The sequence below is a fragment of the Heloderma suspectum genome, chromosome 3, assembly GCF_057233095.1.
Source record: "Heloderma suspectum isolate Gila_16-S chromosome 3, 16-S_ref, whole genome shotgun sequence".
Taxonomy (NCBI): Eukaryota; Metazoa; Chordata; class Lepidosauria; order Squamata; family Helodermatidae; genus Heloderma; species Heloderma suspectum.
Window position 1 is genome coordinate 201,049,333 of NC_139460.1, and position 21,554 is coordinate 201,070,886.

Genomic DNA, 21,554 nt, shown 5'->3' on the forward strand with positions numbered 1-21,554 from the left:
CAATTATTGGGTGTTGATGATGAGTTTTTGCCATTTTCAACTTTTCAAGATAAATTTGATTTGCCTACTACAGCTGAATGGCAGTATTTGCAGTTGAAACATTTGTTAGTATCTAGATTCAGCCCTGCTGCTTGTACTGCCTCGGAGTCTCCTTTGCTATTGGAAACACTTATTGAAGCTGACCAGGTATATCGACCCATAATTCATGTTTATAAATACTTATTATCAGTGAATAAATACAATACACAGGGTCTACAGCAGGAATGGAAGAGGGAATTGGAATGTCCTATTCTGTTTAATCAGTGGACCGTCGTTTTAGTGTCTGTTTCTGATATCTATGGACCTCCAGTTACGTCTTATTCAGCAAAAACGTTTGTTTCTGGTCTACTGGACACCACAACGTCTCTTAAACAAAGGTTTGTTAAAATCAGCTAAGTGTTCGAGGTGTAATGCAGTTAATGCTTCTTTTATTCATACGTTTTGGAAATGCCTAATAATTGCATCCTTTGGGGAGAAAGTTATCATATGGATAAACTTTGTATTGCTAGGCTCTTTAATATTTACTGATGTACATGTTCTCTTAAACCATTTACCTGCTTTTTGGAATGTAATACATGGTCAGTGTAAATTGATTTTTCACGCCATCTTGGCTGCTAAAATACTGATACTACAATACTGGAAGGATAAAATCACTGCCTATAATGCAATGGACTGAAGACTTAACAACACCTGCAACATTTGAAAGAGTGGTATATAGGCATCACTTGCAAATGGACTTATATTTGGATATCTGGTCTGCTTTTACAGAAGTTTGTGTGTAATCTATTCTTTTTTCCCTTTCCCCCCCTAGAATGTTGTAATACTTGAAACTGTGAACTGTAGAGTATGTTCTTATATCTTCAAGTTTTTGGTTTTGTTATGTTTTTGTTTTGTTTATTAAATCAATTTTTTATTATGAGTTTAAAGTCTCAACTTATATGCTGAAAATGGATTTGGGACTTTGTCTCCAAACTACAGCCAGACAGATATAGGGAGGGTGTGTGTGTGTGTGTGTGTGTGTGTGTGAGAGAGAGAGAGAGAGAGAGAGAGAGAGCGTGCACATGCAAGAACAGAAAGAAAGAAAGAAAGAAAGAAAGAAAGAAAGAAAGAAATAAATCAGGAGCAATAACATTTATGCAAGGAAGGCCAGGGAGGAGAGGGGATCAAGAAGTTAGAGCAGATTAGCAGGCCTTTTAGTTTACTCAATGCAATTAACTTTTTCAAAAAAAAAAACAACAACCCAAAAGGAGTTTGTTCAAGGAACTGTACCCAAGTAGCCTAGTTCCTTTTATTGTATTAAATTCTAAGACTTCAAATCAAAATACAGAGAAGACAGAGCTACAGAAAAATACAGGAAAGAAGATCCAGGAGATGCCAGCATTTTTCTGAATAGGATGCTAATGCCAATCCCCAAAGGAGAAGCTGTCATGAAACCACCATAAAGAAAACAGACTTTATATTCCACTATTTTTCACATTCTTGGATAGAATTTATTTTTTAAAAAGATAATGTTACAGTCCACAAACAACAATGAAATGGAAGCCCGCCATTTCCCACTTTTATGTCTATGTTAATTTTGCTCTCTAAATTTGTGCGTTCCCAGACACAAGGACATTTATCACTGAAAAGGAGACAGAAAATATTTCAAGTTATACTGAGATGGCCTTCCTTGTAAAAACAGAGCAAAATATATAGACCCATTATTATTTAAACTGCAACAGTCCTTCTCTTTGAAATTCTTATTTACTAAAAAATAAAATAAATCAACTTCAAACTGTTTTACCTTGGGTCTACTTACAGCACAATCCTAAGCATGTTCACTCAGGCGTAAGTTCCATGGTGTTCAATAGTGCTTACGCCCAGGTAACTATGCATAGGATTGCAACAGTAATTATTTAAGTAATCTCATTCAGAGCTAAATGAATGTAAAACAAGCAACTGCAAATTCCAAATCATTTTAGTACCTGTTAGAGTAGAACAAACTGACTCTAGCAAGCTTGTTTAGAGAATCCAAATATTAGACTGATGATATGATATTGAAATGTTTGGTTGATTATTTATGCTGTACTGAATTGTAATATTGCCAATGTTATAGGTATAATTTTTAAGCAGAATGGGATTTGAAGTTTGTGTAATGGAGTTTAAATTAATTTCTTTAAATAATCCTTTATATATTTTTCCATGCTTTTTTTTCTTCCTCCTTCTTCTGTTTTCTCTTTCTTTTCCGTTATTGCTGTGTCCTCTTAAGAATACTGTATTGTTGGGAAATTGTAGTTATTGATTAGGTTGTTGGTATTGTTTATTTCATTTATAAAGTTAAAAAATAGAATAAAAAGTATATAAAAAAAAGAGAATCCAAATATTATACCTACTCACTGCATAGGTTGTTTCAACTGTTTTGCAGCATTTAGGGCTTAAAGGAGAATGCTCCATATAGATCAGAGTCAACTAGTGCTAGATCTGAGTCTTGTTCTATAACTGTCTAAAACAGCGTTCCTCAACTTGGCACCCTCCATATATTTTGGACTTCAGCTTCCATTGGCCCCAGCCACCATCATCAATGTTCAAGAGTACTGGGAGTTTTAGTCCAAGACAACTGGAGGGCACCAGATGGGGGAAGGCTGATCTGAAACATACCTTGTGATGTTTAAATAGTGAAGTAGGTTTTCGTGCTGTTGGGTACACCAGGAAGGGACAAAAAGATCTCAGCATGATCTACAGCAGTGTCAGCTGTTGCTCACCAATAATGAAGTACAATGGTAACACATGGATGGGAATTTGTATTGAAATAAAGTGAAGCTGCACCTATTGATATCACTCTGTCCTTATTGTGACACAACTAACATGTAAAGCTCAAGTATTGGCAGGGCTGGAGCTCATGTTGGGTCCTTGACATTCTTTCACTAATTTTTCCCAGCCCCTAATGGGGAGCGGAAATAGTATATTTTTAGGGTCCTACTCTGTGCACCATTTTGAACAAATCTGTCAAGAATGCACACTATATTGGTTTTGAGAAGGAATTGATGGAAGGGGAAGATGAGGCTGCACCCTTTGATCTCCAGCTCCAGAGCCTGGAGACAAAATTAGTTGAAAACTGGGTTCACACAACACGCTAACCCATGATGGTTTATTTTCCAGAACAACCCATGATGGGTTAAGTGTGTTGTCTGTGGGTTGTTCCCCCACCCCCATGGTGGGTTATTTCCCCAAAATAAGCCACCCTAAGAACCGGTCTACAGTAGGGGTTATTTTACCTATGGTGCGCTAGCATGTTGTCTGTCACGTGCGTTACGGAGATCACCTATACAGCTGCTTGGCAAGAGTGCCCAAAAACGCTACCGCTGCTCTGTTCCTCTCAAGCAATTTCTGTTCCTGCCACAAAGGAAGCTGGGATACCTGCCTGGCTGGGCAGGAGGAATACAGGAGGAGGAAGGGCAAGCAGGGGTGAAATAAACTACTCTGTGTAGCTTCTTTGCCTGATTGTCTGATGGGAGCACAGTAGGTTGTTTGCATATCCACCTACCCAGCATAGCTTGCCACCCACCATGGGTTAGCGTGATGTATGAATCCAGCCGAAGTTTGATAGTATCCTGACCCAAGTATTGCTCTGTTTTTAAAAAATGTAGTTACAAACAGATGGAGTGTTTTGATTTACAGCTGTAGGCTGTGGACACACACTTATTTCCTAAATGGGCTCCTAGGGAATATATCCTCTCACTGACATTAGGGGCACATTTATTACATTTTAATCCTGTCCTTCATCCAAGGAGCTCAGGACAATATATGTAGTTCTCTCTTCTCCCCCATCTTATCGTCACAACAACCTGTAGATAAGCGGGTGTGGCAGAGAAAAACATTCTAAAAAGCCAATATTAACTGGAATCATTTTACAGGGAAATTCTGTATCTGAGCTTCTGTTCAATATCCAGGCTTTTTACAAAATATAATTCAAGGAGAATGCAATTTGCTTCTTTCTTGCTCTCATTAAACCTAACCTTAATGTTCTCTCTCTTCTCTTCCAGGATCTTCAATGTATTCTGTTCATTAGAGCTTTATTTAAAAAGCACACACATAATCTAGATCAGGGGTGGGCAACTCCTATGGCCACATAGGGTGTTGGGTAGGTGGCCAGGGGTCACACACCTCACACACACAAGCACCCAAATCCTACTGCAGATTACATCTCAACAATACTAGCCTGATTCTGCAGGGAAAGAGGGGACATGAGGAGTGATCGTGGGGACTCCTCTTTCCCTGCAGAACTGGGCTCCCACCAGCCCACCAAAGAGGTGTTTGGCAGGCTGGCAGAAGACTGATCTGCAGGGAAACAGGGCACACGGGGATGAATCCTCATACACCCCTTTTCCCTGGGGTGCATTGCAATTTGACAGCACTTTTGGCCCCCCCCACATGTGGCCTGTATGTTGCTCACCCCTGGTCTAGTTCTATGCAGAAGTGGGGCTGCAGCACACGAAGGTAATATTTGCCAAGTGCCAATTATTGGAGGAATATTTCTAACACATTGCATTATATTATTATTACTACTGCTGCTACATTTTATTCCACCTATCCCTATATAACATTGACCAACCTTTTGAGAATTTAATTGAAAATTAAAAGCTGGGCTGCAGTGTGAAAAAGTGCTATGAAAAGCTATTTTGACATTCAAAATGCTGAATCAGAGCTACTCCAAAATTGCATTTTAAACAGATCCATCATAAGACCTTTGTCTTATATTGTATTCCAGCATCACTAAAGGGTTACTATACCTCTGCACCTGTTTTCACTGTGTAGTTGTTGATTTAACTGACCAGGAGGTTTGCCACATGTGAATCTTAACAATGAAGTAGAAAGATGCACATGTAACTTTTCTGACATGACACTTGCACACATCTTCAAGCATAAATCTTTGTACACCTGTGTTAAAAAATATATATTATAATAGTAGCAATCCCAATAATTAGTTCTGGTAACTAAATGAAAAGCAAGCCCATTCTCTGCTAAGCTGCATGTTGTGTTTACGTATGCAGGAATGCAATAAAGAAAGGGGGGGTGCGCGTGCGCGCACGTACAATATGTCAAAACATTGCTGATTTGAGATACATGAGAAGATACACAAACTGCTATAAAACAAAAACCGATGTAAAGAAATACTATTAAAATACACATAATGGTGCAGTCTAGCTTGAATGTTCCAAAACAGAAAGCAAAAGACCTGTTTATTCTGTCTCTTCACTAAGAGGTAGCTGTGCTGTAATCCATAAAACTACATTAACTGGAGCAGAATTAAGGAGTGCCCTTAGCATTTACAGCATACACAATAGTTTAGAAGAGATGAGCTTAGCACAGTTTTTTGAAAGAGCAAACTCAACAAAAATCCTAAGTATTTTCCCACTGATATTTAATTTTATTTTATGGTCACGACCTTTCCTAAATACTATAATATACATGAAAATGGGACACTATATTACATTCAAAACATCTTCCCTTCAAATGCCTCCAAGTTGAAAGCTGTGTCCAAAAATCTTCTGAGTGACACCAGGTGAGTGTTCTTGTTACCAGTTGCTGGAGCAGCAGCTGGTTCCCGGCCAACATACCTTGAGATAGAAGAGACAAGGAAGTAGATGACAGAAATGAGAGAAGGACATTTTTTTGAAGTAGACATTTTTGAAGCAGACATACAGATATTTCCTATAAACAGTTGCTTATACCAGAGAGAAGCTAGCAATAACTTGCCATAGAATTATATCTAATCAGTTGTATACAACTTAAGTCCCATTCATTTAAATGCATCTACTCTGAGTAAGACTAACATTAGATACAACCCATAGACAGCACTAGTGTGACGTATGTGCTTATGCTATCCACTTCTTAAATTGGTAAAAACTTGTTCAGCCAACCTATCTTGTTAAGCTGCCTTAACTACATTGAGATATGGCGACAATATACAGCCTTGTCGTACTCCTTTCCCATTATTGGGATGAGAGACTGGTAATTCAAGCAGACTCATCTATACTATTTAAGTGCAGCACCCTAAGGCTCTATAGGAAGCGTAATAATCATCTAAAAGAGGCCTACAAAGGGGCCATTGCTCAGTGGTAGGCAGTGCTCTACATGCAGCAGGTTCTGGGTTCAATGCCAGGTATCTCCATTTAAAAGCATCTCAGGTAGCAGGGCTGGGAAAACCCACCACTGAAACCACTGCCAATCAAAGCAGTACTGGCTCATTTCGGAAGTCCAGATAGATACAGCAGTGCCTCATCTGCAACTTCTCATACATGTGTCAGTTCATGGCACTGCACGAAATGCAAAAAAAGACAAGCCATCCCAAATCTTTAAAAAACCAATGCGAGTATCCTTACCATATTGGTCGAGTGTGGTTCACAATGGTGCGGAAACGAGGTTTGACATAGTCATAATAACCTATGTTCTTGTGCTCTTCTTGACACCAGACAAGATCAGCTTTAGCATACTTCTCAATTTCCTCTTTTAACAAGTCAAAAGGGAAAGGGGAGATCTAGACAAAAATATGAAGATATTCTGATATATAGAGATTTCATGTATGTCAAAAGGTTCTACTAGTACGGCATCCAATGCATGTTTATTCCCCAAATACGTGAGTAATATCAGGTTCCACTGCCAGCAGGGATACCTGAGAATTTCATTTGATCCACATTTTGAAGCAACCATTCTGATCTGTATCTCCTGGGCAAGCGTATGGATTGTAAAGGATACAGTTTCCTTTACATTTTGCAGTTCCTCAAATTTTGTGTTGCAGTTCTCAGCTCAAAAAACATACCAAAATGCATATTTTAAGATGAAATATGTTTTAAATTGTGTATTTTGTGAGACAATGCATTGAAATATTATTTGAATATTATTTTTTATGCCCGCACCTCACTGGCATACAAATTTAGAATTGTTTGCACAACAAGTTCTCTCCATTCTCTAGAATTTTTGATTTACCTGTTCCAATCTGGTTATAGCCACCTCCTTTTCCAAATCCTGGTTTTTTCTGTCTTTAACAAGATCATAGTATACCTTCCCTGTACAGAAAATCACTCGCTTCACCTCTCCAGGAGTTTCAGCTGCAGGTCCTTCTTCAGGAATCACACGCCTGAAGGTGGTACCTAGATCCACAACAATGTTTTACTACAAGGTGTTTAGCTTGATGCTGAGACCCAGACTTAGTAAAGAAAATAGTAACAATTACAGTTTTCAATGCCACTCACTGTTCTCACTGATCCCTCCCTCTCCACAGTCTTATTCCTTCCTTGTTTGGATAGATACATATTCTATGGAAAGTGGTGTTCAGCCCATTCTGCATGAGGCTGCACTCCCCCTAAGGATCAGGTTCCCAGTCAGGGGGCTTCTGAGACCAAATGGCTTCCCTGGGATGTTTAATCTTGCTTTTACTGTCATTGTTTATTGGTTTATTAGTATGATTGTAATGTAAGCTGCTAAGAAAGATAGACAGACAGAGAGACTCAGAACAAATTCTCTCTTCCTTCATGATGAATTCATGGGGGCGGGAACACACATGGTCTCTGGACATGTGGTCTACTCAGAAGTAAACCACACTGAGTTCAATGGAACATTCCCCGATGTGTACACGGGGTTGCAACTTAAATCTCCTCTCCATCAAGGTGAGCTTCTGCAAAGGTTCTACCAGAGTTCTGTCCATATGTACCTCAGCCCATCACTATTGTTTGTGTCATGATGGCTCATATATGGGAGTGAGCCACTGAGATGCAGATCAAAGGAGAGAAAGGGCTATGTTGAGAGGAAGACAGGAAGCCTCTCAGCCTCAGATTGACCCCCTGGGCTGCTGGTTGGCTATGCCTAGGCTAGACTATTGTCTACCCTATACTCCATGTAAGGTTGCCCTTGACTGAGTTCAGAAGCTTGAGCTGGTCCAGGATTTGACAGCACATCTCACAAAAGGGGCATATTTATGGTTTTGTTTGCAGAAGATGGGATTTTTAAGTACACATCTCTATCTACTCACAAGCAAGGCAAAGAAGGATAAAAGTCCCAATTATTTATTTGGACTTTTTCTCTCACAATTTCTTTTAAAACGCCTGTGGTCTTGGTCTTGTCTTTCTGCTTGCTAGAGCATCTTTTTTTAAAAATTAAACAGATAAGTTATAAGAAAGACAGCACATAACAAATGTGCTGAAATTAATTATAAAATTGTACCAGCAAACACACCTGAGTAATGAGCCATGAAGGTTATAAATTGAGGTACTTTTATCATCTCATATTATATCATTAAAACCCTTGGGACATGACAATGCCATTTAATAAAAGTCAGTGAATATAGACAGAAAGCACTTTACATGTTTATGTTTAGCACTCTAAAGAAAAACATTAGTAACAGTCATCCTACGGTGCCTGGAATTCTATCATGTTTTGTGTTTAATTAGAAGATATCTCAGGAGGTACATGTAATTTTTGACATATAAATAGACAATGAAGCTCCTTTCTTCCATAGATTCCCTTCTCCCCATAATTTAGGGATTCACTCTCTGGTACTAACACAAAAAAATACAGACCCCCCTTTATAAAACACAAGTGGTTCCCAATTAGGATTTCTCCTAATTCCCAGATATCAGTATCAATCTCAGAATTGCATACAATTGCCTACTCAATAGGCAGAGGAACAAAAACTGTTGCTACAACTACTATAGTTTAAGAAAACGTCGCCTAGCATCAGCAGAGACTGAAAATACCCTCCACTGGCTGACAGGATTATGACATCACAATTTAGTTTTGGCAGCTACTGCTGATCAATTTGCAGTTGCTTTATTGGGTTTTCACTGCCTTTTCTGCCTTTTTGATAGCTCTGCTGTCATCTGTCAGGCATCAAAATCCTGTCAGAAGGCCTTTAACATGAGGAACTTGAACTATTTTCAATGGGAGGAAGATGGAGGCTCTTCCTCCAGCTAGTGTTACTGAGTTGGACCTTCACTGTGTCTCTCTCCTGACTTTTCTGATCAATTCGCTGTCGCTTATATGCCACAAAAATCTTGCCTTCACACAGCAGGTCTTTTGAGGATAAGAAGTTTGCAGTCCTTCTTTATGCACTCAACATGGGGCTACTCCTGAAGAGTGACCAGAAGTTTCAGTTGGTGCAAAATGTGGCAGCTAGACTGCTAGCCAGTGCACGGTGTCAGGATCATATTACACCTGTACTGAAAGACCTGCACTAGTTGCCAACTGCTTTCCAGGCTCAGTTCAAGGTGTTTGACTTTAAGGCCTTAAATGGTTTAGAACCTGGCTAAGGGACTGTCTGTCTCATTATGAACCTGCCTGAGTTTTAACATCTGCATGAGAGGCCCTTTTGAGACAACCATTACCCGCAGAGGCCTGTGTGTCAGTGTCAGGAACACGCAAAACAGCTTTTTCCTATGTTGCCCCCAAACTATGGAATGTACTCCCTCAAGAATTAGAATTGGATTCCACTCTCTTTGCATTTAGAAAGGGTGTAAAGATGAGTATTTTTAATTTAGCCTTTAAATACATAGTTTTTAATATTTTACTGTTTTTAATGTTCTTTTTATTGTTTTAGGGTTTTATTGTTTTAAATTGTTGTATGCCATCTTGAATACTTTTTAGCAGCTAAGGCGGTATATAAACATTAATAAATAAATAAAATACATAAAATACATAAAGTTATGTGGGAGATAAAGGGGTAGAATGAGGAAGTAAGGATTCTAGAAAGGTGGTGGTGAACAGAAGGCAGAGAACAGTATATCCAGGGGAAGGGATTAGTAGATTTGAGTGAAAGGAGACGCCATGGAAGCTGTGTAGTCTGATGTTGTGATTGTCTCCCATGTTGCAGGGGAAAACCCTGCAACGTAATGTAATGTACCAAGGGAACTGAGTTTCAGAGAGGCAAGGGGATAAAATATTTGTAAAATAAAATAACATCCACAAATGAACCTACCTGACACCATTTCATCAAAGCTGGATTTTGCTTCAGGGTGTCTCAGCAAGGACTTTGGTGTGAAGATAATAAGCTGTAAAATTGTAATTATTAGAACTCTTGAAATTTGCCATTATTCACTACATTCCGACACATTATTTCAAACGCAGAAAGAAATGTTGAATTCCATACAACAAAATAGTTGGTAGAATGCATGGAGATGAACCAGCGTGGAAGCACTCCATCTAAACTGACTTAGTTCTAATAAAATTAATTGAGATTTGGGTGCTGACCTTAGATGCTTCTGGAAAGTTCAGCCTACCCTAGTAACTCTTGGATGACTACAAATGTGTTACATAAATCAAGGCATAAGTAAATCAACCATTATCTAAAATGGGAAAGCAGCTTAAAGATTGTTTAATTAAGTAAAATCAACAAAACAATTGTACACAGGACAACGCAAAAAGGATATGAAAAAAAGAATATGAAGATATATTAATCATTTTTATGGTAGAGGCCTGGTCTCCCATCATCCAAACTTCATTACATCACACAGACCATGCTGCAATATCTTAGTTAGCACACTTAGCTACTTACAGGCTTCCTAAACGGCAGCAAGATCTGCCTTCTGAGGACATGGAAGTAACTGGCTGGAGTTGAACAGTTCACCACAATCCAATTGCAGTCATAGAGCTGGGAAACTTCAAAATCATCATCAAATTGCTGAAAAGGGACAGATCAGAGATATTAGAAAGTCAGCCACTGTTTTCAATCCATATGTTATATCTATTTAATTATCCTACACTTTCATATTTTAGTAGGAACAAAAGGAATTAGAACAGACCAGAAAACACTTGTCGCTGCAAAGCCATTCCACTTCAGAGTGTCAAACACAACCATTCAAGATTTATCTTCTATCATAACCCCGTCTAGGCCAGGCAAACCTATTGCATATACACACACTGCTGTGAACATTACCTTTGTAACCTATGTTTGACCATGCAAGGCTAAAGAGGACGGATATAATGCATGTGATGAACTTCCCCATTGATACTAGCTGTCAGAGCTAATTTATCTTCTCTATATTCCTTGACAGTCAAATAACTCCCAGCTTGGCCTTGGACTAGGGCAAGGAGGGCAACCAGAATTGGGGGGGGGGGTCCAATTCTACCCCATTAAAATGACTGAGAAAACCAAAAACCATGCACATAAGATACTAGGAGTCCAAGTGACCTGTTGTTTAAAGTTGGTAGTTACTCATCATGTCTACATAAGCTTAGCCCAGACTTTTTTGGACCATTTTGTATGAGAAAGGAGTATAGAGGCTGAAAACATACACAATATTTCATCTATTTTCATAGTAGACAAATTACTTACTTCCCTTTACAATACCACAAAATGGTATCGGGGTCAAAAGTACCCCCACGGGTTTTTAAAACGTCTGTACAAAACCAAGTTGTTTAAACAGTTTTTCCAGTTAAAACCTTCCTTGTGACCCAGCAAAACTAGTTTTCTCATCATAGCTTATCGTTTTGTCCAAAACTTACTGATACTTTATTATAATAAAACTAAAAGTGGTGTGGACACCTGTGATCAGATGGTATCCACATTTATTTCCTAACATGTGATCAAATAGTGGCTAGTAGTGGTTTTTTTTTTTTTTAAATATGGTAGACATTGTTTGCTTAAATGCCTACATTTTATGGAAACTGAACAACCCATGATGGTGTGAACATCCCAAAAGATGTCTCTTCCTAAGAGACCTAGATTGAGAGTTGATCAAACCCTGGGTTGTGTCTAGACACATAGCCAGCCAGCTTGCCTAGGACATCAAGAAAGTCATCCTCAGAGCAAGCAGGGCCTACCACTGCTGATACAAAGAAAAGAGGAAGGTGTTGTCCCTGCAGTTGACACAATAACAGAAAAATCCAATGACAACATGCTTTGTGGAACCATTTTGTCAGTCCTACTCATGCAAGGTGTGAAATGTTGCAGACATGCATAGGCTGCTCAGTTGGCATATGCTATAGTTGCAAGGTCTGCGAGATTTGTTGTTGTTATTACTTCTATGTCACAACTCATGATTATTGCCCTATTACACTTGTAAAATTGTTATAATTATATGTTAATGGTTATATTTTTTATCTTCAAAAACCATGGGGTCAGTTAAATCCCACATACCGTTTCTTTAGGTTTTTGTACTTCACATTGCGGGGTACTGTTGACCCCAATGACTTTTACTGGAAAAGGGAAGGTCTCAATGAAGACATTAAAAAAGTTATATTATGCTTAATAACTTCCATCAGGTATTTTATTTGTATGGCTTTCTTGAGGTACACATGACTGCAGTATCAGATTGGTATAGTCAAGTTTTCTGTTGATGAAGTTAAAATAATGTCCAATAGAGAACAATAGGGAACCTACAAAGAAGGATGAGGTGGCAGCTGAAGAGAGAGAGAGCTATGTGGGAAGGAAAAACAATAGACCTACTTACTGGGAAGGCATCAGGATCTTCGTTACTCATCTGAAGGAACCTCTCTGGCCTGGCTGAAGAATGCTCTGGGCCCTGATAATCACATCATTAGAGGAAAACAAGTTTAGATGCCTGTGAAGAATCTAGATCATACATAGCATTGTTATTCAGCCCACAAGATTCATTTGCCATCCTCTCCAGCACAGTGCAGTACAAGAGGCCACAACACCTAGCTGCAAAGTGTTGCAAAACAGATCCAGGAGAATGTTTCTTTAAAGAGACAGAACACTTGTGTGCCTGAATGTGAATGAACTGTGTAGAATTTGAAGAGAAGGTTACAGCTGTCAGGTTACAAGAGAAGGAAATCAAGAATCCAGTTCTAACTTGAGATTTCTGTCTCACAAGAAACGCAATACATTTGAATTTGTGACTGTGTTATTTCAGGAAAAAGTCCCCTTGACAGCACAGGGTGCAAAGCTTGTACGATGTTCAATTGTACCAGCAAAATGAGTACAGTACAAAATTCTTTTACTACGATATGAATTTCCTTTTGTCTGATAGGAATGGTTGAGTATAAGCTGTAACATTTATCACTGTCATCTTTGACACGGGTTTAGCAAGTAGACAGCCAACTACAACATGTGTTTACTGAATGAATGGGGCACATTGCAAGGGTACATCATTAATCAGAAGTAAGCCCCACTGAAATCAGTGGGGTTTATTCCCAAGTGTGCAGGATTGCAGCCTCAGCCACTAAAAAGCATGTTGGGGGGTTTATTCTCTCCTCAAGTCACTACATGTTTATTCCTTATAAAGGATCCACTGACACCCAGCTGCCCCTGTTTAAACAAACAAACAAACAAACAATCCCATATTTTTACAAAGATGCATTAGGCATCTGTGATTGTATAATCCTGATCACTGGAAGCCCTACCATTCCTTCCATTCCATGAGGCAAAAGTAGGACGATCCCATTGTGACGAACCCATTTGGCCTGTCCAGAGTTGATAAATTGGTCTATTATGCACTGTGCTGTATTGTGAAAGTCACCAAACTGAGCCTCCCAGCACACCAGTGCATTGGGACTTGACATAGCAAAGCCAAGCTCAAAACCTAAGCAGAAGGGAAAAGACATATTAGTGCACCAAGTTTTCTGCTATATCTATGTTAGACATATGGAGAACAAATTATGAAGATGAGTTACAATCTGGTATTAGAGGCTAAAGTAAATTGAGATAGTGACCTGTTTTGCCCAGCATGATAAGCCATGGAGGGTTGTTTCAGGGTAGCTTGTCCTGACATCCAAACCCAGAGCCATTTTTTCATCATGGGTTGTTTTCCACAAGCAAGCCACCCTAAGAACTCATGGCTTGTTGTTGGATTGTTTTCAGGGTGGCTTGCCATGATGTCCAACCCTGGCAGGGCAACTTCATTGTGGGTTGTTGGGAATAGCTATAGAGCTGCCTGACAAGAGCAGCGAAAACTTCTGCCACTCCTTGCAATCTCGCCATCCTCCCTCATCCCTTCTCAGTGCCCTCCGCCCTGTGCTCCTAAAATCCGAGATGAAAGGACACCAGAGAGTGTCCCGAATGTGTTCACAACCTTTTAAATTATTTTTTCAGTCCTGTGCAAGTGCACCCATTCAAAAGTCCCTGGCTATGAATTTTGTGTAATTTTCCCCTTCGTTTTACTGCTCTGCCATTATATTTGCTTATATTTACCGATCCCGCTCACTTGTCTGCCTTGAAATTTGCATATCTTTATCGGTCCCCCTCACTCCCTGCTCTGCCTTGAAATTTGTGCATCTTTACTCTGAAATTTGCATCTAAACTGACTGCATGCAGTGGGCCACATAAAATGAGTCCAAGGGGCACCACTACAGCCTACTCTCCAATAGCTGCCTGCCTTACCTCAGGTAGGGATGGCCTCTGAATATGATCTCATTTGTCAGGCAGCTTCATATTAAAGGAGACACTCTTTAGGATACTTAAAAGTCCCTGGGGCTTTAAAAGGTCAAAAACAGCACTTTTAATTGAATCTGGAAACAAATTGGGAGCCAGTAAAGATCTTTTAACTATGGGGTAATATGTTCATGGCAGTCTGCTCCAGTCAGCAATCTGGCCACTGTGTTCTGATGTTACTAGAACAGAGATAACTGCACCTAGGGAGGTCATCCGTCTCCAAGAAGGGAGCACCAGCCATAATTGGTGAAAGGCAATACTGAGGCCACTTGTGCATCCATCAGTGACACAGAATCTAAAAGCAACCCCCAAGCTACAAACCTGATCTTTAAGAGGGAGTGCACCACATCCAGAATAGTTTGCTTAACACTTCCCTGTTTTGATATATCATTAACCACAAATACCTCCATCTTTGTTAACCACTACATTACCAACTCCAAGCACCTGTTCAGGGCTTTCTCACCTGCATGTAGATTGGATTAGATGAAAAGGTGAGGTTGAGCTAGGTGTCATTTGTATATTGATGGCATGCAAATCCAAAACTCTGAACAATCTCTGAGGTTTCATGTAGATGTTAAAGGCAGCAGAGACAAGATAGAGCAGTCCCTCAGTACCATCTTCTAAAACCTGCCCACGAGTGGAACCACCAGAATACAGTGTCCCCAGGCCCTATCAAAAGCTCCCAACAGTTGTTCCCTGCTAATGCTATTGGAAGAAAACTTTCCCCAGGACAGATATGGTTCACTTTTTAGTGAATATGTACTTGTGTTTCTCTAGAATTAAGGAAGGATATTAGTAATAAATACATATATGCATACATATATACATACAATGTGGAAGATGATAATAATACTAAAATAATACTTAGCATTTACATATAGCACCTTTTAAGTGTCCAGAGCAGTTCATCAGCATTATCTCTGTAATCTTTTACAACAGCCATACAAGATAGGCCCATATTAACCCCATTTTGCAGATAGGAGGTAGAGTTTGAGAGAACAGTGGTTTGCCTAAAGACACCTAGTGAGTTAATGACCAAAGCAAGAACTGAATGAAATACTATGGCTCATACTCTAAGCCACTGTATTAAACTAGATGATAAAAGCTGCTCAACTGGACTAACAAATCAATCAATTAAAATTGCAGCTCTGGGAATAAACTCCATCTTTGCTTAGTTACGTACTATACTTTTTAAAGCACTACCTACATAGACTTCTGATTTTTCCAGTTATTCACAGGAATTATGTCTACATCAAAAAGCATGCACAGCACACTTAAGTGAATATAGTTTACAGCACAATTAAAAGACCACACAAGATGATGTGATCTATGCTCCTGAAACCTATCATATTCCAAGCTCAACCCCATCCCTTTGAAATGTTTATGTGGGACCCTCTTAGTAACTGAACAAGAATTTTTCCTCTCCATAGGAAGAGGTCTGAACAGCCATATAGCTAAATCTTAATTCTATGGCAGGAATTGGGGCATTAAATAATTGGTTTAAAAAATGGAACAAACATCTACTATAGAATATTAACTGGCTACCACGGCTCTTGTGCAGCAACTCTGCTGAGGCAGATTAATAGAAAATTGCTACAATAGCTCTAATCACAATGCTGCTTTGTTGTGCTATTCCATAATGTGAGATTTCAAGCAGAGTCAGATAGTTCACAAAAACATAATGAAATATAATATTAACCTAGTTTCTTTTTTAATGACCTGCCTTAACTCCAGGGTATTTCTTTCTACTCCTGCCATGTAGCTATGGCTAAAGCACTTGTTAGACAAAATGCCTCTTTTTCTCTCCCCTTCCTCCCTTCCTTGGACTGTATGCATTTAAATAGGTCATGAGATTGGCAAGAGCACAAGCATTCCTACAGCAGCATTAAATGATACCAGGTAGATATCATCATTAACTTACACCAAAGGGAGTGAAGAAAACAGAATGTCTACCTTAATAAAATTTACTGGCATGATGTGGTTGTGTAAAATTGCATTATTCCCAATCGAAGATCCTCAAGTGATGTTACTGAGGCATATCGATCACATATTCTTGAGAAATCTGAAAATAAGGGCTCCAGTTCCTACTTTTAATGAGATGTGATATATTACATTGGGTTCAAAGGCACACTTCCATGTGAGAAAGTCATTTCATTATTTATTTATTTATCTATCACATTTATATCTTGCCATTTTCCACTCACAGAAGAGCTTCTCTTTACTTTCTTAACACCTTGTAATTCTTTAGATCCAACCCACAGTTCATCTGTAAAAGTACTGCTTTACTGACTGGGTAGCCAGCAAGTAATATTCATCCCTGTTTCTTTTTAAAGAGGTCAGAACCATCAACAGCAGTGTGGCCAGTAGGCTGGCAGAAGGTCTTAGGTTGATTCTTGACCCTTTACTTCCAGGGCTCTTAAGCATGGCAGTTTTTGCCTCTTTTATTAGGATGACACATGGAGGTTAGTGGTTTCTACACACTCAGGTAGATCTGTGATGAGAGTGGCTGCTGATGCCACAAAAGTGCTTGTGGCTATCTAAATCATGAGAATGCTCCTCTGCCCCTAGATACTTACCTTACTATCCACAGAGGCCCCTTGCACCTCCCACTTTTTTCTTTTAGTTTACCTTGGGCAATGGCTAGACACAGTGGAAAGGAAAGTGCAGGCCTCCAGTCGCCCCACCCTCTTCGTTTCTTGTCTCCAGAATGCCTCTGGGTCCCATGTAAGCCAGAGGCATTTGTAGGAAGAAAAAGAAAGAGGGTGGGGCAGCTGGAAGTTGGTACTTTCCCTTCCATCCAATCGCTCAAACTGCCTGAAATGAGATGGAGGAATCTTGCAGCAGGAGAGTTCCACTTCCACAAGGTTCTTCCGCCTGATTTTAGGTGATTTCCCCCTCTCACCACAGCCTGTAAAACATAGCCTGAACTGTTCAAGAGCCCCCCCCCCCACTCTTTGGAAAGCCTTTCCGAGGGGTGGGCAGGGGCTGCATATGGAGAGGAGGGAAGAGAAAGATTGGTTGTGTGACCTCCCTTCTGCTCCTACAACCATTGGCTACAACCCTCCATATTTTTGTTTTTGTTTTGAATGTGTGATAAAACAAATAAAGCAGAGAAGTATTTGTAACGAATCATAAAATACTGAATTTTCTTCATAATGTTGAATTTACACTCTCTCGCACACACTCCATTCCTCACTCGGCCTAATTCAGAAGGGCTTCAAAGGGAATGGAGTATAGAAATGAGAGCTCCACATAATCACAGAACCAGAAAGCAGTAGCTCCTTGAACCTATTTGAAAAATGGGGAAGCACGAGAAAGGGTTTCTCATCAGGGGACTCAAGAAAGGAAAGGTAGGGAAAGAGTATGGAAAGAAAAGAGGGACAGTGACTAGAGAAGGTAGTCATTGGCAAAACAGAGGCAAGGGAATATTTGCAGTTGCGCATGAGGAATTGAGATGGGGAGGATGGAGGCAAGATGGAATTGGGTACTGGGCAGCATAAAGTACAAGACATAGCACAGAAGCTGAAATGGGTATGGAGGGGATGTGAAGGAGGGGTAATGTTTGGTGCACCAACCTTTATCAGGGTGCATACTTCACAGACATTTATTTATTGGAGCATTTCAAAGCATGCAATAGCATCTGGTAAACATAGTTCCTATGGGAGCACTCCCTGGTGAGTGCTTGCAGCTACAGTGGCTGCATTTTACAGACATTTTCAAGATTTGTTTTTCTTGCAGCTATGAAGGCTGAAAACATACATGATTAAAAAAAGAACAATCACACCATAATTCTAAAGAAATGCCCTTCATTGCCCAGGTTGAATCTATAGTTATTCTAGCTGGTAGACGTTTTCATCTTATTTGCCAAAAGGTCAAATGTTTCACATGGCTGATTTTGCTGATTCACTTCCTTACTTTAAAAAAAAAATTGTGCTTTCAAATTAGAGTCCGATTAACATATCTACGGTTTTATTGTACGTTGGTATGTTGTTTGCCAGCATGACTGCTTTTGGGCAGAGAAAGTAGCTTACAGATAAAATAAGTAAAACACATGTTTTACGATTTTTTGCTGAACAAGCTAGCAGGGGCCAACAGCAGAAAGGCAGAGTTGGATGAGATATTTGACAAGACAAATGCTGAACTGTGTGGAATATAGAACTGGATATTTAAATGTGGATAGTTACATGGACAAGGTTACTAAGGGCACAATCCTATGGTCCCTGGAAAGCATCCCAGGGACCATAGGATTTGTCAGAATTCCCCCTCTGAGGCCATAGACACTGGGTAAGGATGCAAATGAAGGGGACGGGGACAGGGACGAGAGGTGCCAAAGATAGGCAGAATCCTGAACTCTACCAGCTCCCTTCCCTGTGATTCAAAAGTGCATCTAGTGAAAACAGCAACTGAAAAGAGGATGGAGAGATGAAGACTGCTTCTGTCACCTCTTCTGCTCTGGCCGGCATCTGCCTTCTTGACACTGGAGTACTCCTTCTGTAGGCATAGGGTTGCACCCTGAGAAACTCATGACATGGTGGAATTTTAGTCACTGTGTTGTAAAATGAAATACTTTCCCCTTTCTGCAAAATTATTTTTCCTATGTCTATGTGATTAGTTATACACACACATGGGTCGGGGATTTAAAGTAATTACAAACTCTTGAATAACGAGAACAGCTCCCTATATTACAACTGTCTTTTAAAACAACAACAACAACACTGGTGTTACACCACTGTTTGCAGCAGCAAACATGTAATATACAGACATCACCCATGTGTGCACATACATCTTTAAATACTCATGTACAAATGTCTGAGGTCCACAAATTGCACGTGTGCTGCAGGAAATATCAATGTTTCCCACAGCAATTGTGCTGTCTGGAGTTGCCCTAAGTGTTAATTTGCACATACTATAAAGTAGGTACTATGACTTGTAATTATGGGGGAGGGGAATTTAATTTGACAATTAAATATCTGCCTACTGAAAACCAATGGGGGTTGGGCATTTAATTATAATATATGCCTTCAAGATTACCTATTAAATATATTACACCCAGGTAGCAGGAGTAATTGTTCCCCAAAGAGTAATATTTGCAAACATACTGGGCAACCTAGGAAGAAGTTATTAATAAACATAAAATGAAGTCTCTGGACTCAGTCTCTAGCTGTGAAAGAAACTCTCATTCATACCTTTAATTAGGAAAGTTTTATGAGCTCTCCAACTCCTGCTGACCAAAGGAGGACAACTTGGCTCTTGATATGCTCTGCACACAGTAGGCTACTGCTTCAAACCCACCAGCAAGCAGTCACTGACAGGTCTCATGTACTTGTCATTTGTGATTTATACTGTGGAGCCTAGAGCCTGCAGCCCATCCAGGAGTAATGTGTCTATGGGAATTTATCTGAGGCCTGGTTTATTTCACAGAATGTATATAAATATGGGCAAAGCATGCTTAACATGCATGGCACCAAGAAAAGGAGGCCCACCGCTATTATAATCTTAAATTTTAATGACCACACATATGGTTGCATTCATTCATTCATTCATTCATTCATTCATTTATTTCTATACCATCCAGTAGCCGAAGCTCTCTGGCTGGTTCACAAAAATTAAAACCACGAAATGTAGCATAAAACAATATAAAATATAAAAGCTTAAAACCACAATATAACAGTACAACCAGAACAAAACCTAGCAGCAATGCAGAGATTTAAAATGCAGTTTTTAAACACCAGAGCTAACAGACTAGGAAGGTAAAATGCTAAAATACTGGGAGAATAAAAAGGTCTTCACCTCGCACCAGAAGGAGTACAATGTAGGCACCAGGTGAACCTCTCTAAGGAGCTCATTCCACAGCCAGGGTGACACAGCAGAAAAGGTAGCCACCTGCCTCACTTCCTTTGGCAGGGGCTCACAGAGAAGGACCCTTGAAGCTGATCCTAGGGTCCAGGCAGGCACGTATGGGAGGAGGCAATCCTTCAGATAACCTGGATAAGCAGAATCTATCATTAATGTAGGGGGGAAAGCCTTATGCAATTGAATGTTTTTTGTAGAAATCTACAATTGCCCCAAATTTCATTTTGGGCAATTGTAGATTTCTACAAAAACACTCATTTGCATATGGCTTTTCCCCTACATTAATGACAGATTCTGCTTAATCATAATATTATTCCACCATAGAAAAATACAGCCTGGAAAATGTACACTTTTCTCATGAAGCAATTTCTGACAGGAAAAGCATAATTATGCTTCATATGCAAAGAACCATAAATAAGATAAACAAGGAAGCTGAGCTGCAGGTATAATGTCCAAAGAAGCTAGTATACGGTACCTTTACTTGGACTATTCAGCCCTACACAGAGAGGCTCCACCTGGGAAATAATGTGTTTACTATTACTACTTAGCATATGTTGCACATTTTTTTACTTCTGAAAACACTTGTCCTGTCCTCAGTCCTAAGTGGCAACTCAGACACTGAACCCAAGGAGGCAGTGTGTCTTGGGAAGTTCGCACATTTCAAAGCACATGATAGCTCCAGAGGAAATCATGGACTCCATGGGGAAGAAAATGTGGAAGTCAATAATGGAGACCTACCTGAGTGAATATCATAAGCCCTGTGCAGAATCCATGTACCAACTTGCACAGAACTCTGTGCTCCCTGGTAAATCCTTGCCTCACACATCTACCTAAAAGCTACAGAGTGCAAGGCTCCAGGCTAGAACACACACCCTGTGAAGCCATGTCCACCCTCACAAAGGGACAGGGCTTGGAACAATAATCCGGGCCTGCTCCTATACATAAGACTTCAATTGTAGTCTCTTTTTTATTGATGTGAGTCACTTTGGAAGACAATAATTGTCTGAAAAGTGGGATAAAAACTCGAGAGAGAGAGAAAGAGAGAGAGAGAGAGAGAGAGATCTGTGAATCCACACTTCTGACAATACAGCATAAGCGGGGAACTAAAAGCCCAAGTTACATGCTTTTTTGCTTTCCCTACAGGCGAGACTCCAACTGAGAGCAAAACAAAAACTTTCCAATTAAGCAAAAGTAACCATTCCAGGTGCCTGGCAAATATGCTGAATAGTCTGAATATGTGCAGGAACAGCAGGTATATGGCACTTATACTGTCCATACATGAACGCACACACAGACTGTA

At 39.8% G+C, this 21,554-nt stretch overlaps 1 protein-coding gene across 2 annotated transcripts in view; it reads right to left on the bottom strand.

Annotated features, from left to right (window-relative positions):
* Window positions 1–1,511: 1,511 nt before the first annotated feature.
* OGDHL (oxoglutarate dehydrogenase L) overlaps window positions 1,512–21,554 on the bottom strand; it is an 87,629-nt gene continuing 67,586 nt past the window's right edge. For both annotated transcript variants that reach the window (XM_084845296.1, XM_084845297.1), the window contains exons 17-23: window positions 13,375–13,553; window positions 12,462–12,533; window positions 10,565–10,690; window positions 9,989–10,061; window positions 7,006–7,169; window positions 6,402–6,556; window positions 1,512–5,636 (exon numbers count right to left, since the gene is read on the bottom strand). In XM_084845296.1, coding sequence (XP_084701422.1) covers window positions 5,513–5,636; window positions 6,402–6,556; window positions 7,006–7,169; window positions 9,989–10,061; window positions 10,565–10,690; window positions 12,462–12,533; window positions 13,375–13,553 — 893 coding nt within the window. In that variant the 3' untranslated portion in view covers window positions 1,512–5,512. The remainder of the gene's footprint in view (window positions 5,637–6,401; window positions 6,557–7,005; window positions 7,170–9,988; window positions 10,062–10,564; window positions 10,691–12,461; window positions 12,534–13,374; window positions 13,554–21,554) is intronic.